Genomic DNA, 15,763 nt, shown 5'->3' with positions numbered 1-15,763 from the left:
GCAGTGATAACTCTGAGAGGCTGTTAGCTGCCCTCATGTTGTCAGGTCAGATAAAAACAAACACAGGAGACACGCACGTGGCTGGTTTTAGGAGTGTTCACACTGAATTACAGGGCTGTTTCATAAACTAACTCAGTTAACTTACTTAAGTCATGACTGAAATTAAAACTCATTAATAGAAAAACTTCCTCATTAGAGAAGAGAAAGCAAACAAAAAGTGTGTTAAATCCGTCTGGAGTTTGTTTGTGTGTCTTAGCATGTGTGTGCACATGCTTATGGGAGTTCCTGTGTGTAAGAGGCTTAAGGGTGCTCGTGTAAACAAGAAACACACTGGTCAGGAGGAGAACCTGTGTGGCCGGCCTGCTCAGATCCTCTGAGGATAATTTGTACAGTAACTAAGATACAACATCTCTGCAGACTTGACAAACGCTGACCTGCAAAATCCTCCGTTTTATAAATAACACAAACAAACCAAAGCTTTTTAAAAGATGCTGTCTGTGCATTCATGTGTGGATTACTATTCATGTATGCAGATGGATTCAGGAAAGTTTCTTCTTCCTTCAAAAGATAAAAACACAATCTGTCCTGGACTTTTTAAACAGGATGTAGGAGACATCTCGTGGTGTTTGATTTCTCTCTCCATCACTCCTGTGGCCCTGATGACGCTCCCCTCCAGCCCCTCACAGCCCTATCTGCTCACAACAGGAAATCATGACTCCTAAGACCTGTCCTGGACTAATCCTGGCGAGAAGCCAAACAGTGCATAACAATGTTGAAATGTAAGCATTTTTCCAGAGCTCTTCATCCTCTATAAATATTTTTTTCCTTTCCTGAAGGCTCCAGATCCAATACTGGCTTTTGAGTGCACACAACAAACAAACAAGGCATTCTTTTCCAGAGTGCATACATTCATTCGTTTGTCCCTAGTGTTAAAAAAAATCTAACAATTCAGCCACTGGATACACAAAGTTAAGGGTGGAAAACACACATTTTTCCAGTGAGAAGCTTGTCCCTCTTCATCCCAGCCAAATCAAACAAAAATGCTGCTGTTTCAAAAGACCATGGAGGGAAAGGGTCTTGTCATTCACTTTTTTTGCTCTGTTGTTTTTAAAAACATTCTGGAATACATCACTTGTTCTTCAAGCTTTTTCAAACAATATTCTGGAAAACTTCTCCTCACATGTTTTTATTTTAATATCTTAAATAATCACATTTCTATAAAACACTTTATGTTTGAAGCCATTTAGGGCAAGTATCTAGACACTCTTTATGCTCAAAGCTATTTAAGGTACGATTCTGGAACACTTTTTATATTTAAAGTTATTTAGTGCAAGCTTCTGGAACACATTTTGTGTTCAAACCTTTGTGAGGCAAGATTCTAGGACTCGCTTCACAATTTTAGAACATTCTTTATGTTTGAAGCCATTTTAGGCAGGATTCCGGAACACTCTTCATCTAAAGAAACACTCTGAGCAACATTCTGGAACACTTTTCTTCTCTCTTAAAGCTAAAATAATTGTTAGTCTTAACCTTTGTCGGTTGGTAAGTGGGACATTGTGATGTTTCTTTAAAAATGAAACTGAAGCATGAAAAATAGTAGTAGTGACACTACATGTTGGATAACATCAAGATAACCGTGTGTATTAGGCTTTGGTGGCCGCTGGAGCAGTGAAAAATGAATCCAGCTGCAAAGAGAGGCTATCAGGAGACGTAGTGGAGCTAAGAGGGACCTTATCCCCAGCCTCCCGATCCCCACTATCAGGTTATCCCAGTGGGGTTCGCCTGATAACACACAGTCTCATTGATAACAGTGACCCAGCTCTCGGACTTCTCTGGACCATGCTAAGGCCGTTAGTTACCTCATTAGTCCCCTGGCTACTGGCCTATCAGCAGCCCGTCACCGGCCCAGTGGCACCTAACCAGCTACAATCCCCTGGGACTCGCTACCGTCTAACAGCCAACAGGAGACTGAGCACAGTCTGCCGTCTGCTCGGGCCAGAGCCTCCGTTTGGCAAATTATGAACACAACAGAGTTTCAAAATCACAGGGAGCTGCCCGTCTTTATAGTTTGTGATCCACTGAATGTTGACAAATAACTTCAGGAGTTCAGTCTACAAACTAAGTCAAAGTACTCAATCTTCAGCCAATTTTTTTAGATTTTGCAAGGCGTATCCTTCTGTTATAGTTTAATGTAGCTGCAAACTAGGCAACACTCCAAAAACTGAAGTCTAAGCAAATGTTTTTGTCTTATTTGAGTAAAATTGTCTTATTAGACTCAATATGAGCTATGTTCTCCTGACAAGTCCATAAAAATGTCTTCATTTACATTATTATTATATTTTGTTGACAGTAAAAATGTTTTTTTTAGGCAGTTCAGGTGTCTTACAATGTCTTTAATATCTTGAAATAACATTTTCTGGACTTTTCTGCTGACTGTTGCTAATATAACACCTAAACATGTACTCAGGTTTTAGTTTTGCAGTCTAGGTCATCTGAGTTCCATAATTTAGCTAGTTTTAAACAGTTCGGACCCAAATGCCAATCTCAGCACTTTACTTTGCCACCAGGGAGCCTGTGTTTTTTGCAGGTGTGTTTTACCTCCTTAGCAACAATTATGGGCAGACTAAAAGTGTTAAATTCATTGATGGTCTGGTTCATCATTGTAGGTCATAAAAAGACATCACTTTGAAAAAATCTACCTTCAAAAAAAGAAATATATATATACATATATATGTGTGTGTGTGTGTATAGTTTTTTTCTGTAACTAAGCTGAGGCTGAAAGCATTCAGCCCATTACACATAATACAAAAAGCTCATCCAGTTTTTAATCCTGAAGCAAATTCTGTTTGAAAACAATGGCTCAGCTGGCACACCAAGGTTCTGACACCATGTGATGTCAGCTTACCCTCCTCTGTGGGGAAATAGATACAGACGGAACAAAAGAAGACTGAATTTTTGAGCACTGAATGACTCAATTGAGGGATACATGACTGCTGATCCACATTAGAACTGCTGCCTGCAAACTATTTGGGTAGATTACGTTGTCTTTGTGTGGCTAGGTTGGTGGTGTATCTTTATCCACAGAACTGTTCCAGGCAAGATTTAGGTGCGTTTCAGCCTAAAACTGTTGTCCCGTGTAGCTGTGATGCATGGCCTTATTGCTGGAAGAGAAGTTGTTGATCTTAAAGTGACTAATCTGGCTGAATAAAGGTTCAATAGATAAATATTGCCATTTAGTCATTTTGAGCTCTAAATGATTTGGATAAATGTGTTTGAGATTGTGATAATAATGATGATAATCTGTACCAGGGTTGGCTTCTGATGCCCCCAGCCTGCCTCTCCCTGTAGTCACTTAATCCCTGTATTGAGTACCCCATGGGGCATTTTGTTTCTGTCATAATACTTCTTGTTCAGTGGAAAATACTAAACTAAAAAAGATAATTTCTCACCTGGTTCCTCCAAAGAGGATGATTCGATCTCCAACCATACAACAGCACTGTCGTCTCCGTGGGCACGGGCCTTTCCCCTTTGGTTCCACCTTATTCCAGGAGAAGGCCTCTGTAGTGTGCACACAAGACAAATATAGATTAATTTAAGACGTTTAAACACAAATACAGAGGAGATAAAAGTGTTCATACACTCTGTAGACTTCTTCCAAAGTACCAGCATCCCCTCTCCTCACAGCTAAGCAGATCTTTAAAACGTTGGACAACATTACAGCAGCTCAATAAAGACTCACTTTTAGTGACATCAACGTTTTTCTGACTTTTGGTTTATTCAGCTCTCACCAAATTCACATAAACACAAAGCTAAGGGAGAAAAAGACTCAACCTTCCTCTGAACAAAACTTCATAAATGGAAACAAAGCTCCTCGGCTCTGCTGAAGAGGACTGTGAGTGACGAAGCTGAAGCTCGCTCAGCTGTTCCATATAAGGATGAGGAGTGTAGCCTCACACTCTCACAGTCAACAGCATCACTGCATCTCTATGGAAACAGGCCATTCAGACTATGTTGGGTAATGAGGGTGATGTCTGAGGTGCAGCCTGCCATCTAGCGGACAGCAAAGGAAAGGTACCAATGCTTGACAGATGCTTCAATGCTTGTAGTAACCCTTCAAACCCTAAGTTCCCTCCAACTGGGGTAATTTGAGGTCGCTTCTCAACAAAAGACAAAAAAATATTTGGGATATTACTCTGAGCCAGGGACATAATACCAATAGTAACAGCAACGCTTTGTTTGAAGCACAAAAAATAGCTTTTGTTTGTTTTATTAATATAAAAAGGCAAATAAAGTAAATAGAAATTCAATTCAAAAATTAAAATAAAATAACAATGTAATACATGAAGATTCTCTCTCATCTGACAAAAGTAAAATCTGAATCACCTGGGTTGAATTTCCAGAGGTCGTTGAAGTGCATGTCCAGACGGGCGTTGTATCCTCCAAATATGTACAGCTCTCCGTTATAGGTAACTAAACACAAAATTTAACACAGTATTTTAATATGAATGAATGAAAGCTGCAGCTCAGTAAAAAGGGATACTATATTAAGTACAAATAATTGATCTCTTAAGACACAGCTCCATCTAGTTAATTAAAGATCACTTAAGTGCAAGGTAATCACTCAAAGACGGTCAAATTATTTCATTAGACATGATGTGTGTGTGTCTCACATGCTGAGTGGCTCCGACGTCCGTCTGGCTGCGGTTGTGCTGACGGCGTGCTCAGCCAGCAGTTGGTCTCGGTGTCGAACACTTTGATCTTGTTGCAGTAGATCTCGTTGTTGGAGTGGAAGGGGCCGAAACGGTCTGCTCGGCCCCCAAACACAAACATCTTTGTCCCGATGATGGTGGCTGAGTGGAAGTCTCTCCAGCGCGCAGGGTTTCCCTGAGAGGAAATCAGCAACATGTTGCATTACCAAAAAAAGTTTCCATAGAGGGAAGGAGCCCGGAGAAATTTTCTCAGGAGAAAAAAGAACTCTCCGCTGAATTTTCAAACTCTACTTCATGAAGTTTCTGGAGTTATTAACTCTCCTACATCCCTCTTCAGACCCCAGGGACAAAGCTTTAACACAGTGGTAGAAAGATGTAACCCCAGTACCAGCAACACTGGGTGAGCAGTGCCATCTAGTGGACTGACTTGTAAAAGCACTTGATCAAACGCTTTTTAAAAGCACATAAAAACCTTTCAAAAATCATGTTTTTCACTTGGTAGAAAATTTAGAGAAGAGAGTTGGATAAAATTCAGCTTTTAGTGTCTTTCTGTGACCAGTTTCTGCTTAGTGCAGACAAACCTCCACTTCATTTACTTTTAAGCTGGCAGGCTGCAGAAGTTGACCTGGTTGAATTTCAATAAAAGACTGAAAAAACTGGGTGTTCTAAAACCCTTGACTGGAAGTGTAGGTATCTGTGTCCTTAAAAAAGGTGCACTTCCGCAGAGTTTCTGGTGAAGGTGATTTTTTTCAGAGCTCTTTTTTGCCCTCAAAACACACTGTCCAAATAAATAAATAAATAAATAAATAATACCACAGCAGGAATTATCAAGACCATGCTGCATCTGGGGTGCTACTGAACTAGAAATACAGGTGCATAAAAAGAAGCTCCAGTCCACTTCTCACCTCTTGCTGCATATCCCCCATCTCTACTTCTGCTTTTCCCATCTTTGCTCTATCAAATAAAGGTAACAATAACCCCAAAAATATAATGAAGATGCATTTAGAAGAAACAGCAGATGATGCATTAAAAAAATAGTATTTTAAATAAGGTCAGCTCTGCAGAAAACTGGGTTTAAGTCAAAGCATAGCAGGTGAAGCATGCAGAAAAATGTATAATTCAGTCACATGCACAACTAAATCTGTAAGTAATCCTCTTTATGACAAAGTGTTATCAGTTCATAACTCAAACTCAAGGCTGTGAACTAAATACTTCTGTCACCAGTGCCCCTCTGGACCAGAGTCTGGGTCTAAAATATACTTAAGAAGAATTTATCACATGAGCAGGTTGGCTGCACACAAACGGCATTTCCCAAAAGGGGAGCGGATATAATCCTCTGTGAGGTTTTTTGTGTTTGGCCTCCAACCAAGGAGCTGCATTACACAGCAGCGCTGTTGTACCCAGCCAACCTGACCCCCCAGTGCTCACCCAGTCTAACCTGGGTATTCAGCAGGACAGATTCTGATAGGACAAAGAGTCAAAGAACAAAAGGATTGATTTCTGGTGTTTTGAACTCACCCTGGCATTGATTAAAGTCCACACCATGGTGGTGGTGTCCAGCTTGTGGATGTCATTTGAGAAGCAGTCAGCCTACAAACAGAGGAGATTATTTAAATCATGTTTTAGTGCCGGCTGAGCTGAGGAATGATGAGGACTTACCAGCTGCTCATATCCTCCAAATATATACATCGCTTTCCCCAGGACGCACGCTGAGTGTCCATCCCTCGCCCCTGGGACCGTCCCAGAAATCTTCGGTGTGAACCACGCGTGGGTGTCTGTGGAGAAGGAAGGTTAAATATCCCACAGTGTCGACCTCACACTCAAGTCATGTGAAACGGGAAACCATCACACATTAAAGCAGCTGTTAAACTCCCTGAGGCTGAAACATTTTCAACATCAAACAGGTGCATGTGAAGGAAACACAGCCTGACGCTATAAATCACAGTTATTGAGTAAGAGGCAGGTTTTACTCACTGATATCAAAGGCATAAAGCACATTGCAGGCCCCTTCTGTGTCGTTACGCCCGCCCCAGAGGTAGATTATATCATCTAGCAGCACTGCTGTGTGGCCATAACGCATATACGGCACTTCACGGGCACGTTCATGTCCCCCCATCCTCACCGGAGGCAGCTTCATCCAGCGCAGAGACACTAAAAACACATAAAGACAGGTTTTTTCACCAACAGCTGAATAATTACTGAGTTACTACAGTTTGTTATGTGTTTATGTCATTTTTATAGTTTACAACCTTTTAAAACATGGGGACAATTACGCAAAAAGAGTAATGAGATTAAAAAAACACCAGTTTTTCCCCATACAAATACAACACCTGCTTGCATGTTTGCAAAACATTTTTATATTGCGCTTTAGTTCTGTATAAGACGAGCATTCAGGAGCAATGATTTGGACAATTGCTCTTTGTTTTCTGCCTCATGTGTCTGTCAAGCTACAGACATCTTTCTGCACCATCTTAGTTTTTAATCTTTTAGATCGGGTAATGGTGTTGCTGGTGTGTGTTGTTTTATAGTCATTTGCAACCTGATTGTAGCTCAGCATCAGAATGGAACTGGTTACAGACTTGTATCAAAGCACCCTGAAAGTTCTCCAGAAAGACTTGGAGGCAGCAGGTACAATTTTTACAGAGAAAACAATAGGCAGTGTACTCCACCGCCATGGCCTCTGTGGACGCTTAGCCTGCAAGACTCCATTCCCCAAGAAAAAGCACGTTGAAGCTTGTTTAAAGTTTGCTAAACAGCATCTTGACAAGCCTGTAGATTACTGGGAGAATGTTGTCTGGTGAGACCAAAATTGAACTTTTCGGCTGTTATACTACATACCATGTTTGGAGGAGAAATGGCACAAAAAACACTATACCAACAGTGAAGTTTGGAGGTGATAGCACCATGGCATGGGGTTGTTTCTCATCTCATGTTAAAGGTAAACTTCATATAATTGACAAAGCAATGAATGGAGCCATGTATCGGGAAATTCTTGATATGAATCTGCTGCCATCCACCAGGATGATGAAGATGAGACGTGGCTGGACCTTCCAGCAGGACAACACCCCAAAGCACACAGCAAAGTTGACTCTCAAATGGTTTCAAAAAAGAAAATTTATCTGTTAGAATGGCCGTGTCAATCACCTGCAAACTAAGGCTTCTCCACTAAGTATTAGATGAGTCTCAGTTGGCATGTTCAATACTTTTTTCCTGTGTTATCGCACTTAATTCCACATAATCATTATTTATGGACCTGAATGTTGTGATTTCTTTTCATGTGTGGATTATTTGAGTTAATATCAATTTTTGGTAGAAATTTTGTTTGAATTGCATCTTTGAAAATAAATATGATGAGAAAAAAGTTGATGCTTTCATTACTTATTTTCCCAACTGTTATGTGTAAACCCATGGACTCCATACCCGCCCAGACTCAACAATGTCCGATGGTGACAAGGCCACAGCTATTGCTGTTGAGACGACCTTGAAGAGTTCTGATCCACAGACAAGTTCACAGGAGAAAGGTGGGGGGTACAGAGAGGAGAGAAAGGTGCTTATCAGCCAGAGCCGAAAGAACGATAAAGATTTTTTGGGTCGGGCAGACACACTGAAAATTTGTTTTCGTTTGCCTTAAAGTCCCAACGGGTCAACTCTGTGGCATGCCAAATGACCTGATTCGGTGGCCCATTCTCCCAACTTCTCCAAGTTGTTATCCATCCTGCGAAGAAGTCCAGGAATCACATCTTGCCTGCCATAGTGTCAAAATTATACAATGACTCCAGAATTTTCAAATGAAACCAGAATAATTACATGTTACATGGGTTAGCAAAAGTCACTAGAACTCATGAATATCATCAGAATTCTGGAATGTGACCAAAGTTCTAGATTTTCAAAAAATTACAGAATTTTGGAACTTTCATAATTCTAAAATGTTACCAGAATACTCATTATAATATCAAAGAGTTCTAGTATGTAACTAGAATAAGGAGATGTTAGCAGATAACTTCAATGTCACCAGCCTTCTGGAACATCTCTAGGTTTCTAGAACTGGTCAACATAAAAAAAAATACAACCATGAACTCTTATCTAATTTCTGTGTTTTGCTCTCTTGGCAAACGCATGTTGAATTGATTTTGTTTTCAGTAGGAACCCTGCTTGTGCAGAGAATGATTAACAGATTTAATCATTTGAAATACTTGAAAGCGCCTGAAAACTTAGAAGAATAAAGAGGTAAAAAAGACAATACTAAAGGATTTTAGAAGCAGCAGGCAGGGCTATAAAAAGGACATGAAAGAGAAGCAGCACAAAGAAAGTGACATGATCAAGTCCTGAAACAAAGGTGTAAGATGGCCTCATTTCCATTTCAATCAAACAAAGACACCTTATAAAGGTTTGCACCCATGGTACAGAACCAGCAGGTACACTCTTCAGGAAGCAGTAAAACCATAAAGCAGGTGGGAATAAAGAAAATCACTGAAACTGGGTACAGGGTAAAAGGGAGAGCAGGTTTATAAGCATTAGAGCAGAAGATTTAAAGAAAACAGAGAAAACTCAAGAGATTATCAGAAAAACTTTGTTGTATAATTTAGAGGCCTTTCACTGTCAACCATGGAGAAGAAGTCTCCCCTCCTGAATTTGTTTACTGATGATTGGCTCCTTACACTGTCATAACTGGTTATGTTTTCATTTTGAAGGGTCATTGCCACAATGTTTACTGTAACTGGAAACATGTAACTGTTTTTCAAAAGTCTGAAGCCATGAGCTGGCACTACTCAAACAACCAAAGCCAAACTACTCTATGTTTCCTACTGTTTTACAGCACTCAGGGGAAAACACTGTCACTGTGTCACCATCACACATTTAAAAGAGCTGACCCATTGATTACTTTGATTGTTCGTTTCCAAAAGAAAGATATGAAGTCAGATTCAAAACCTCTTTGATTTTGAAAGTCCTAAGTCACTCTCAGATCTTGGAAGGTCACCAGCTGCAGAAACGGGGCTTTAACAGCTTATTACAGCTGTGTAGTGATGTCACGCTAAAAAAGAGGTATGGACGGATGCTGTTATCTTTATTCTGGATGAAAATTGCATCTTAATATCTTGTCCTGAATATTACATAACTGGAATCCAATTCTGAAAATTAGGCAGGCAAACCCATCACAGTAAAAATGCAAGTATTTTCAGAGTGTAAGACTGACAAAGCTGTAATGCTTTTGTCAAAAATGTTAGGCCTGTTAGCTGGTGCAAAACATGTAAGATGATGCAGAAACATCATGTTCCCCCCAAAAAGTGGGTCAGCTGGAAAAAAGTTTGGGAAACACTGTCTTGACCAATCCAACAACTATATAGGAAATGTTTTTCAGGTCTTCATACTGCAAGGGGATCATCAACAAAGCTCCCAAAAAAACAGTTGTAGAAACTGTCAAGACCAGCATATGAATACTTAGAGATCGTCCTGTAGATTTCATTGGTAGAAAATGTTTAATTTCCCATTAAATTAAATCTAATTCATCCAAAGTCTTGAATGCATGAAGCCTGTACCTGTGTTGAAGACATGCACGTCAATCTGTCGCAGCGTCTCGTAGTCCTCCCCGGAGCAGTACCCTCCAAAGGAGTACACCTTGTGTCCCACCGCCACAGCAGCATGGTTAACTCTCCGCGGCCCTCCTTCTAGGTGCACCGACCAGCGCAACATTCCCCGCGCAAGCACCTCTGCGACTTCCAGTCCTTAGACCATCCCTCTGGATCCCATCAGGCCAACACCATTGGAACCTGTGATCACAACAATGAGGAGAAACTGAACTCAGTTCAGCTGCTGGGAAACAAGGAGGGGCAATTGAGGAAAACACAAAGGGGAGTTATTTGTCCTCTCGTGCTTGGAGTAACTCGGCTCTGGTGCTGCTGCTGACAGGCTCACAAACCCCCGGCATTATCTCCACTGGGAGAGTATTTTAAGAAGTGATTAGACCTACAACTACCACTCCTCTTTCTTTCTGTTTACCCGCCAACGGCACTACAAAAGTGACAAATATAGAAACACTTGAAAGAATATGCACCCTTTTGGGAATACGCTTCCATCTTTTTTTAGCACTGACCGTTTGAGAAGAAGTTTGTGTCTTATCTTCGGAAAGAAGGCGGCATTTGGTTATGTGAGGAGATGCAAAGACGTGAAAACAATGAATACTGGGCAGTAAATGGAGTGTACTGAATAGAAGCTTGTTTTTCAACATTTCCGGCAGCTAGTGTGGTGGAAATTTCTTAAACTTGCAAAGAAGAGCGTGTCTTTCTGAGGTCTTACTTTCAAAACAAAGTCCTGATAACCAGGTCCCTCACCGGAGAAGATCTTAACTTTTGCTGACTTTATACAAGCCCTGCATGTTTCCTTTCTGTTTACTTCTGTTTGCAAAGTCTTTCCAAGCCAATATGTTAGTACAAGGAGCCCAGTATTTAATCACTGTCAAGATATTAAACAGGAAATCATGCATCTTTTTATGACAAGCTAACCTAACCCTGTGTGCCTCTTCTTTTTCTGTCTCACTTACTCCCTCCCCTCACTGACCTCCAACCTTTGTTTGCTTTTAAAAATAAACCCCCAGAAGACTATTCACATTCTTTTCAGCGTCTATTTCGAGCCAAAGTATCTTTTAAGAGCAACATTAGACAGATTTATCCACCAGGCGAGCATAAATCTTAGTTTATCAGATTCAACCGTGTTAAAGTTTGTGTTTTCCAGCGTGCTGTCGGAGGGCAAAAGAGGAAAACAGCCTTCGCCTTGAGTGACCTGATACTTAAACGCAGTGCAGGGTGCGCTCATCCAACAGGTATGCAAAGCTGTCTTGGAGCTCATCAACAAGAATGGTCTTGTAAGCAGCAAAATGTCACATTAGAGATGATGATTTACAGCACTTAACTTTAAGATGGCCTACATACAGACGTACTGTATAAATCACAGAATGTAAAGGAGGGCATGTTTTGTAGCCTGAGACGGATTTCTGTCAGACATGAGACTGACTCTGGAAGCTCTTTATTACAGCTTTTACATTGTAAACAGTCCGCTGGGTACAGGTGCTAAAGGAGAGGTCTTAATTCGGTCAATAACAAAAATGAAACCTTCAGAAGGCAAAAATATTCTAGCTTGTATTGGATGTGTTTTTTTTCCGTGAACTCATTTATACGTCCAGAAACTTGCTCACCAAATTGTCTTTACAGTTTTTCAGACATTTATTCCTTTAAAAAAACATCCTTCCATTATTTTATTCCTTTTTTAATGTAATTACATATTTACTTCAAGATAGAAATGAAAATATTACAGATGTCTGAGTTTATCCGAAAATGCCCACTTACTTACCCCTCCTGTTGGTGAAGCTATGGTGGCCTTTAAGGACAAAAAAGATAATAAAATAAATGATAACGATAGCCATCTATTTGTCAAGTTTTACCATCAATATGTTTGATTTCTGCTTCTCTTGAAACGTTTGTTTTGTGTCTCTCACGCCCAAGAGCCCTTAATGCTAGAGAGGTGCTTATGCAAATCGATGGCCAGGCCACTCCTGAAATCAAGATCTGTGATCTCTATCAGTTTGTAACCCTGATTGGGTATAATGCACAGAAAAATATTTGTTCTAACAAAGTATTTTCCAAAACCCTTCAACTACACTTAAAGTGAGAGGGTTGGCTAACAAATTTTAAAGTAAGGCCTTCGCATGTTGAATTAGAAAAGGGAGTGACTCTTGTTTATTAATCTTGTCTTATTTTGCCTGAAAATTGTCAGTAATTGCTGCATTAATGTATTATAACTCTTGTGAATATCTTTTTATAATTTCCTTTCATTTTAATTCTACTTTTTGTCTTCTCAGTTTGTTCCTCTCCTTGAATTTCCTTCATTGCTTTTGGTCTTAGAAGGGAAGGAGAGGGATTCAATGCGGGGTTTTGTTCTTGAAATTTCAGTATGTTGGTTTGTGTGTGAGTACATGTCGTAGAAACTCAAAACCTCATATGTTAAATTAAAGAGAAAACTTGTTTTGCAAATTTTTTGACTGGAACAACTACTCTCCCTTCTTCCCTGTGTGTACCTGCATTGCCTCAGAACTTATAAAAAAAAAGCTTGTTTGAATTTAGTTGACTGGAAACTTTCCTCATTTTTGCGATACATCCCATAGCAATATCATATTGTGTTTTTTATTTATATGTTTTTGATTTTTATCACATGACACACAACAAAAATTATTCAGAAACAATGCCTTACAAATTTATTGGACCACCTCCCCATTTGACAATTTATGGGTTATGAAAATCACATAACAGTACATTTTAGTGTTTAATATATACAGATTTAATTTAAAAAGCTTGCACATCCTGGTGGATTGACCGTAACAAGAAAGATGTAGTTGTCAACTGTTAACTCTCAATTTAGGGCAGTGGTAGCAAACACCTCACACAGGGTGGTGGTCAAATGAATTTGTCAACAATTGTGACAAATTTTAGGAAATAAAGATACATTTTACATCATAACATGACTATCTCAGTTTGTTTTTCATGCAAAATATATATATTTTTGCATATTAACCTACAGAATAACCTTTTTATACTCCTTGTGTCACTCCTTTAGACCAGTCATAGGTCATAGTGGTGCCACAGACGTTCATGTAGGACTTTCCCCTTAAGGTACTGTGCACAACACTTTAGCTGTCTTGCCGTTAAGCACTGCGTTGGTCTATTACCAGTTCCTGTGGGCTATGTGTCTGCAAAATACAAGTTCACTAACTAAAAAAATAGTTCCTACACTTCTATCCCTTTCTTGATAGATGTATACATCTTTGAGAGGTCTGAGGTGGATGTAAGCATCTTCCTCACCCTCCTGACCCTTTGAACAGCGTGTTGTTGACAGCAGATGCTTGATCATGACACACAAAATCGCAGTTATTTTACCGACAATAAGACTCATTCAAATGGAGTTGAATTAGCATGTAAAACAGCTCATATTCCTGTCATTCAAATATTTAAAAGGCTGACAGGTTGTTGATTAATAAAGCTAATCTAAGCCTGGTGACATTAAGTTGCAGCAGCCTATCAACGCCTCATACAGCTGTTAGCCGACGTTAGCTCTCCGATGGGTGTTATATGCTCCCGAAACAGGCAGCAGCACGTTCAGGACTGTTAGTCACTGAATGTCAGGCTTTAAAACACAATTTCAACTTTAAAATCAATGAACAGTTTGATCTTCTCGGGAGAGGCTCCTGCTAGCTGAGCTAAAGCTAACCTTATTAGCTCTTAGCAGGCTAACCAAGCTAAATAGAAAACACCGAATGTAGAGTGAAAATCAGCAGGGGTTATTTAAAGCATTAGAAGGTTTTAGAGTGTTAAACCATCGGATGATGATGTAAAGAGTGGAATAAATGTCTGTACCTTCAGGTTGAGTCGCTCAGACAGGCAGCGCTATCCACCGGGAGACTACACCGACTCCCTCGTGACACACTGGGCGGAGAAGAGACGCTGGCTCCCCCTGTCGGCTGGTGCTGGAGGAGACTGTGGTTCTCCCCACAAAAACACTGAATTCAGTGAGATAACCCATCAAGGAAAACAAGTTTCACGTCCAGTTTTCTATCAGGAATAAAGAAGCGTGATACTCCTTTCACATCTTTAAGACAGACATGGAACCTGCTCCAAGTGTGCAGCACAGAATCCAGACATCACTAGTTTTGGTGGGCATTTAAAGATGTGTCCAACAAGAGCTGTTAGGCCCCAGTAAATAAAACACTGAAATGACAATGAAAGAAAGTACTTACCTTGACTGACTTAACCTGAAGAGCAAGTCCTGGTCTTGGGGCACTTTAGTTTCAAAATCTGAAAAGGTATTGAGAGTGCACAGTGTGACATTTTATTTACATAAAGGGCATCTAGAAGACACTTTGTTCGATTTACTGTACATAAATAGCATGTAGAGGGCACTTTATATAAGCTGAAAATGCATCCAGGAGGGACTTTGTTTAATATCATAAGTTGGAGAGGCATCCCGAGGGCACTGTGTCACATCCAAGGAGCAGTTTGTTACGTTTACTCATAATGAAGGAAATTCAATGGGCACTGTTACACTGTATGAACTGAAAGGGGTTCAGAAAAAAAAAAACAGTCACTTTTTATGCACACAAATAGCATTCAGAGGTATTTTTTTATGTTTTATTATCTGGAAAGGCAATCAGAAGTCACTTTGCGTTGTATGTTTGATATTGAAGGTTTTTCTTATGGTATTGTATTAGTGTTTATGCACTGAAAGGTCATTCAACGGGCACTTTGTTACATTTTATTTCACAGAGAGTACTAAGAGGGCACTTTGTCATGATGAATGCATTGAAAGGGCATCCAGGCCCTTTTCTTACATTTTATAAGCTGAAAGGGTATCCATAAAACAAATTGTTATATGTTATTTACAAGAACGGTATCTAGTGGCCTCTATGTAACATTTTATGTACATGAAGGGCTTCCAGAAGGCACTTTGTTATATTTTGTGCCTTAACAGGGCATACAAACTGCAATAAATTGCATTTTACTTCTAATAAAGGGCATCCAGAGGAGTACTTTGTTTAATTTTATGTTTATAAAGGGTACCTAGAGGGCACCTATATGTTTCATCTATTGTAAAAGTGTCTTAAAAGGGCTTTGCTGATTTTATTAATTTATATCTGGAAGGTGCCCAGAAGGCGATTGGTAATACATATTTTCACCCAGAGGGAACCCAAACACTATGAATCATGTTTCGACTATTGGAAGTGCTTCCAGAGGGCACCATTTTTTACTGGAAGGTCGCTCAGAAGGACATTTTTAATGGTCTTTCCAATTTGAGGGCACCAAAGAGAGCTCTACATCTATTTTCTACTGTAAAAGCAATTTTGAGGTACCTTGGTCCCAGTGATAGAAATAAAGTTTCACAAGAAATCACAAGCTTCTTCAAACTCTTTTATCAAAACTTTGCAAAACAAAAGCAAAGTTACAGGTCGTCAGGTCAAGATGTTTTCCTCTGGAGATTCCTGACATTCCCCAGCAGAAAGGTAACTGACCTGT

The 15,763-nt window shown here is 39.9% G+C and overlaps 1 protein-coding gene across 1 annotated transcript in view; it reads right to left on the bottom strand.

Annotated features, from left to right (window-relative positions):
• The window catches only part of klhdc3 (kelch domain containing 3), a 33,705-nt gene extending 19,491 nt beyond the window's left edge, over positions 1 to 14,214 (bottom strand). Inside the window, exons 1-8 of the mRNA XM_074676115.1 lie at positions 14,111 to 14,214; positions 10,247 to 10,477; positions 6,684 to 6,860; positions 6,369 to 6,484; positions 6,228 to 6,299; positions 4,671 to 4,884; positions 4,384 to 4,470; positions 3,450 to 3,558 (exon numbers count right to left, since the gene is read on the bottom strand). Coding sequence (XP_074532216.1) covers positions 3,450 to 3,558; positions 4,384 to 4,470; positions 4,671 to 4,884; positions 6,228 to 6,299; positions 6,369 to 6,484; positions 6,684 to 6,860; positions 10,247 to 10,400 — 929 coding nt within the window. The 5' untranslated portion in view covers positions 10,401 to 10,477; positions 14,111 to 14,214. The remainder of the gene's footprint in view (positions 1 to 3,449; positions 3,559 to 4,383; positions 4,471 to 4,670; positions 4,885 to 6,227; positions 6,300 to 6,368; positions 6,485 to 6,683; positions 6,861 to 10,246; positions 10,478 to 14,110) is intronic.
• Between the last annotated feature and the right edge of the window lie 1,549 nt (positions 14,215 to 15,763).

The sequence above is a fragment of the Halichoeres trimaculatus genome, unplaced genomic scaffold (genome assembly GCF_033239565.1).
Source record: "Halichoeres trimaculatus isolate MK-OKI-2021-1 unplaced genomic scaffold, fHalTri1.1 fHalTri1_scaffold_8, whole genome shotgun sequence".
Taxonomy (NCBI): Eukaryota; Metazoa; Chordata; class Actinopteri; order Labriformes; family Labridae; genus Halichoeres; species Halichoeres trimaculatus.
This window is presented reverse-complemented; position numbering and strand designations above follow the sequence as displayed.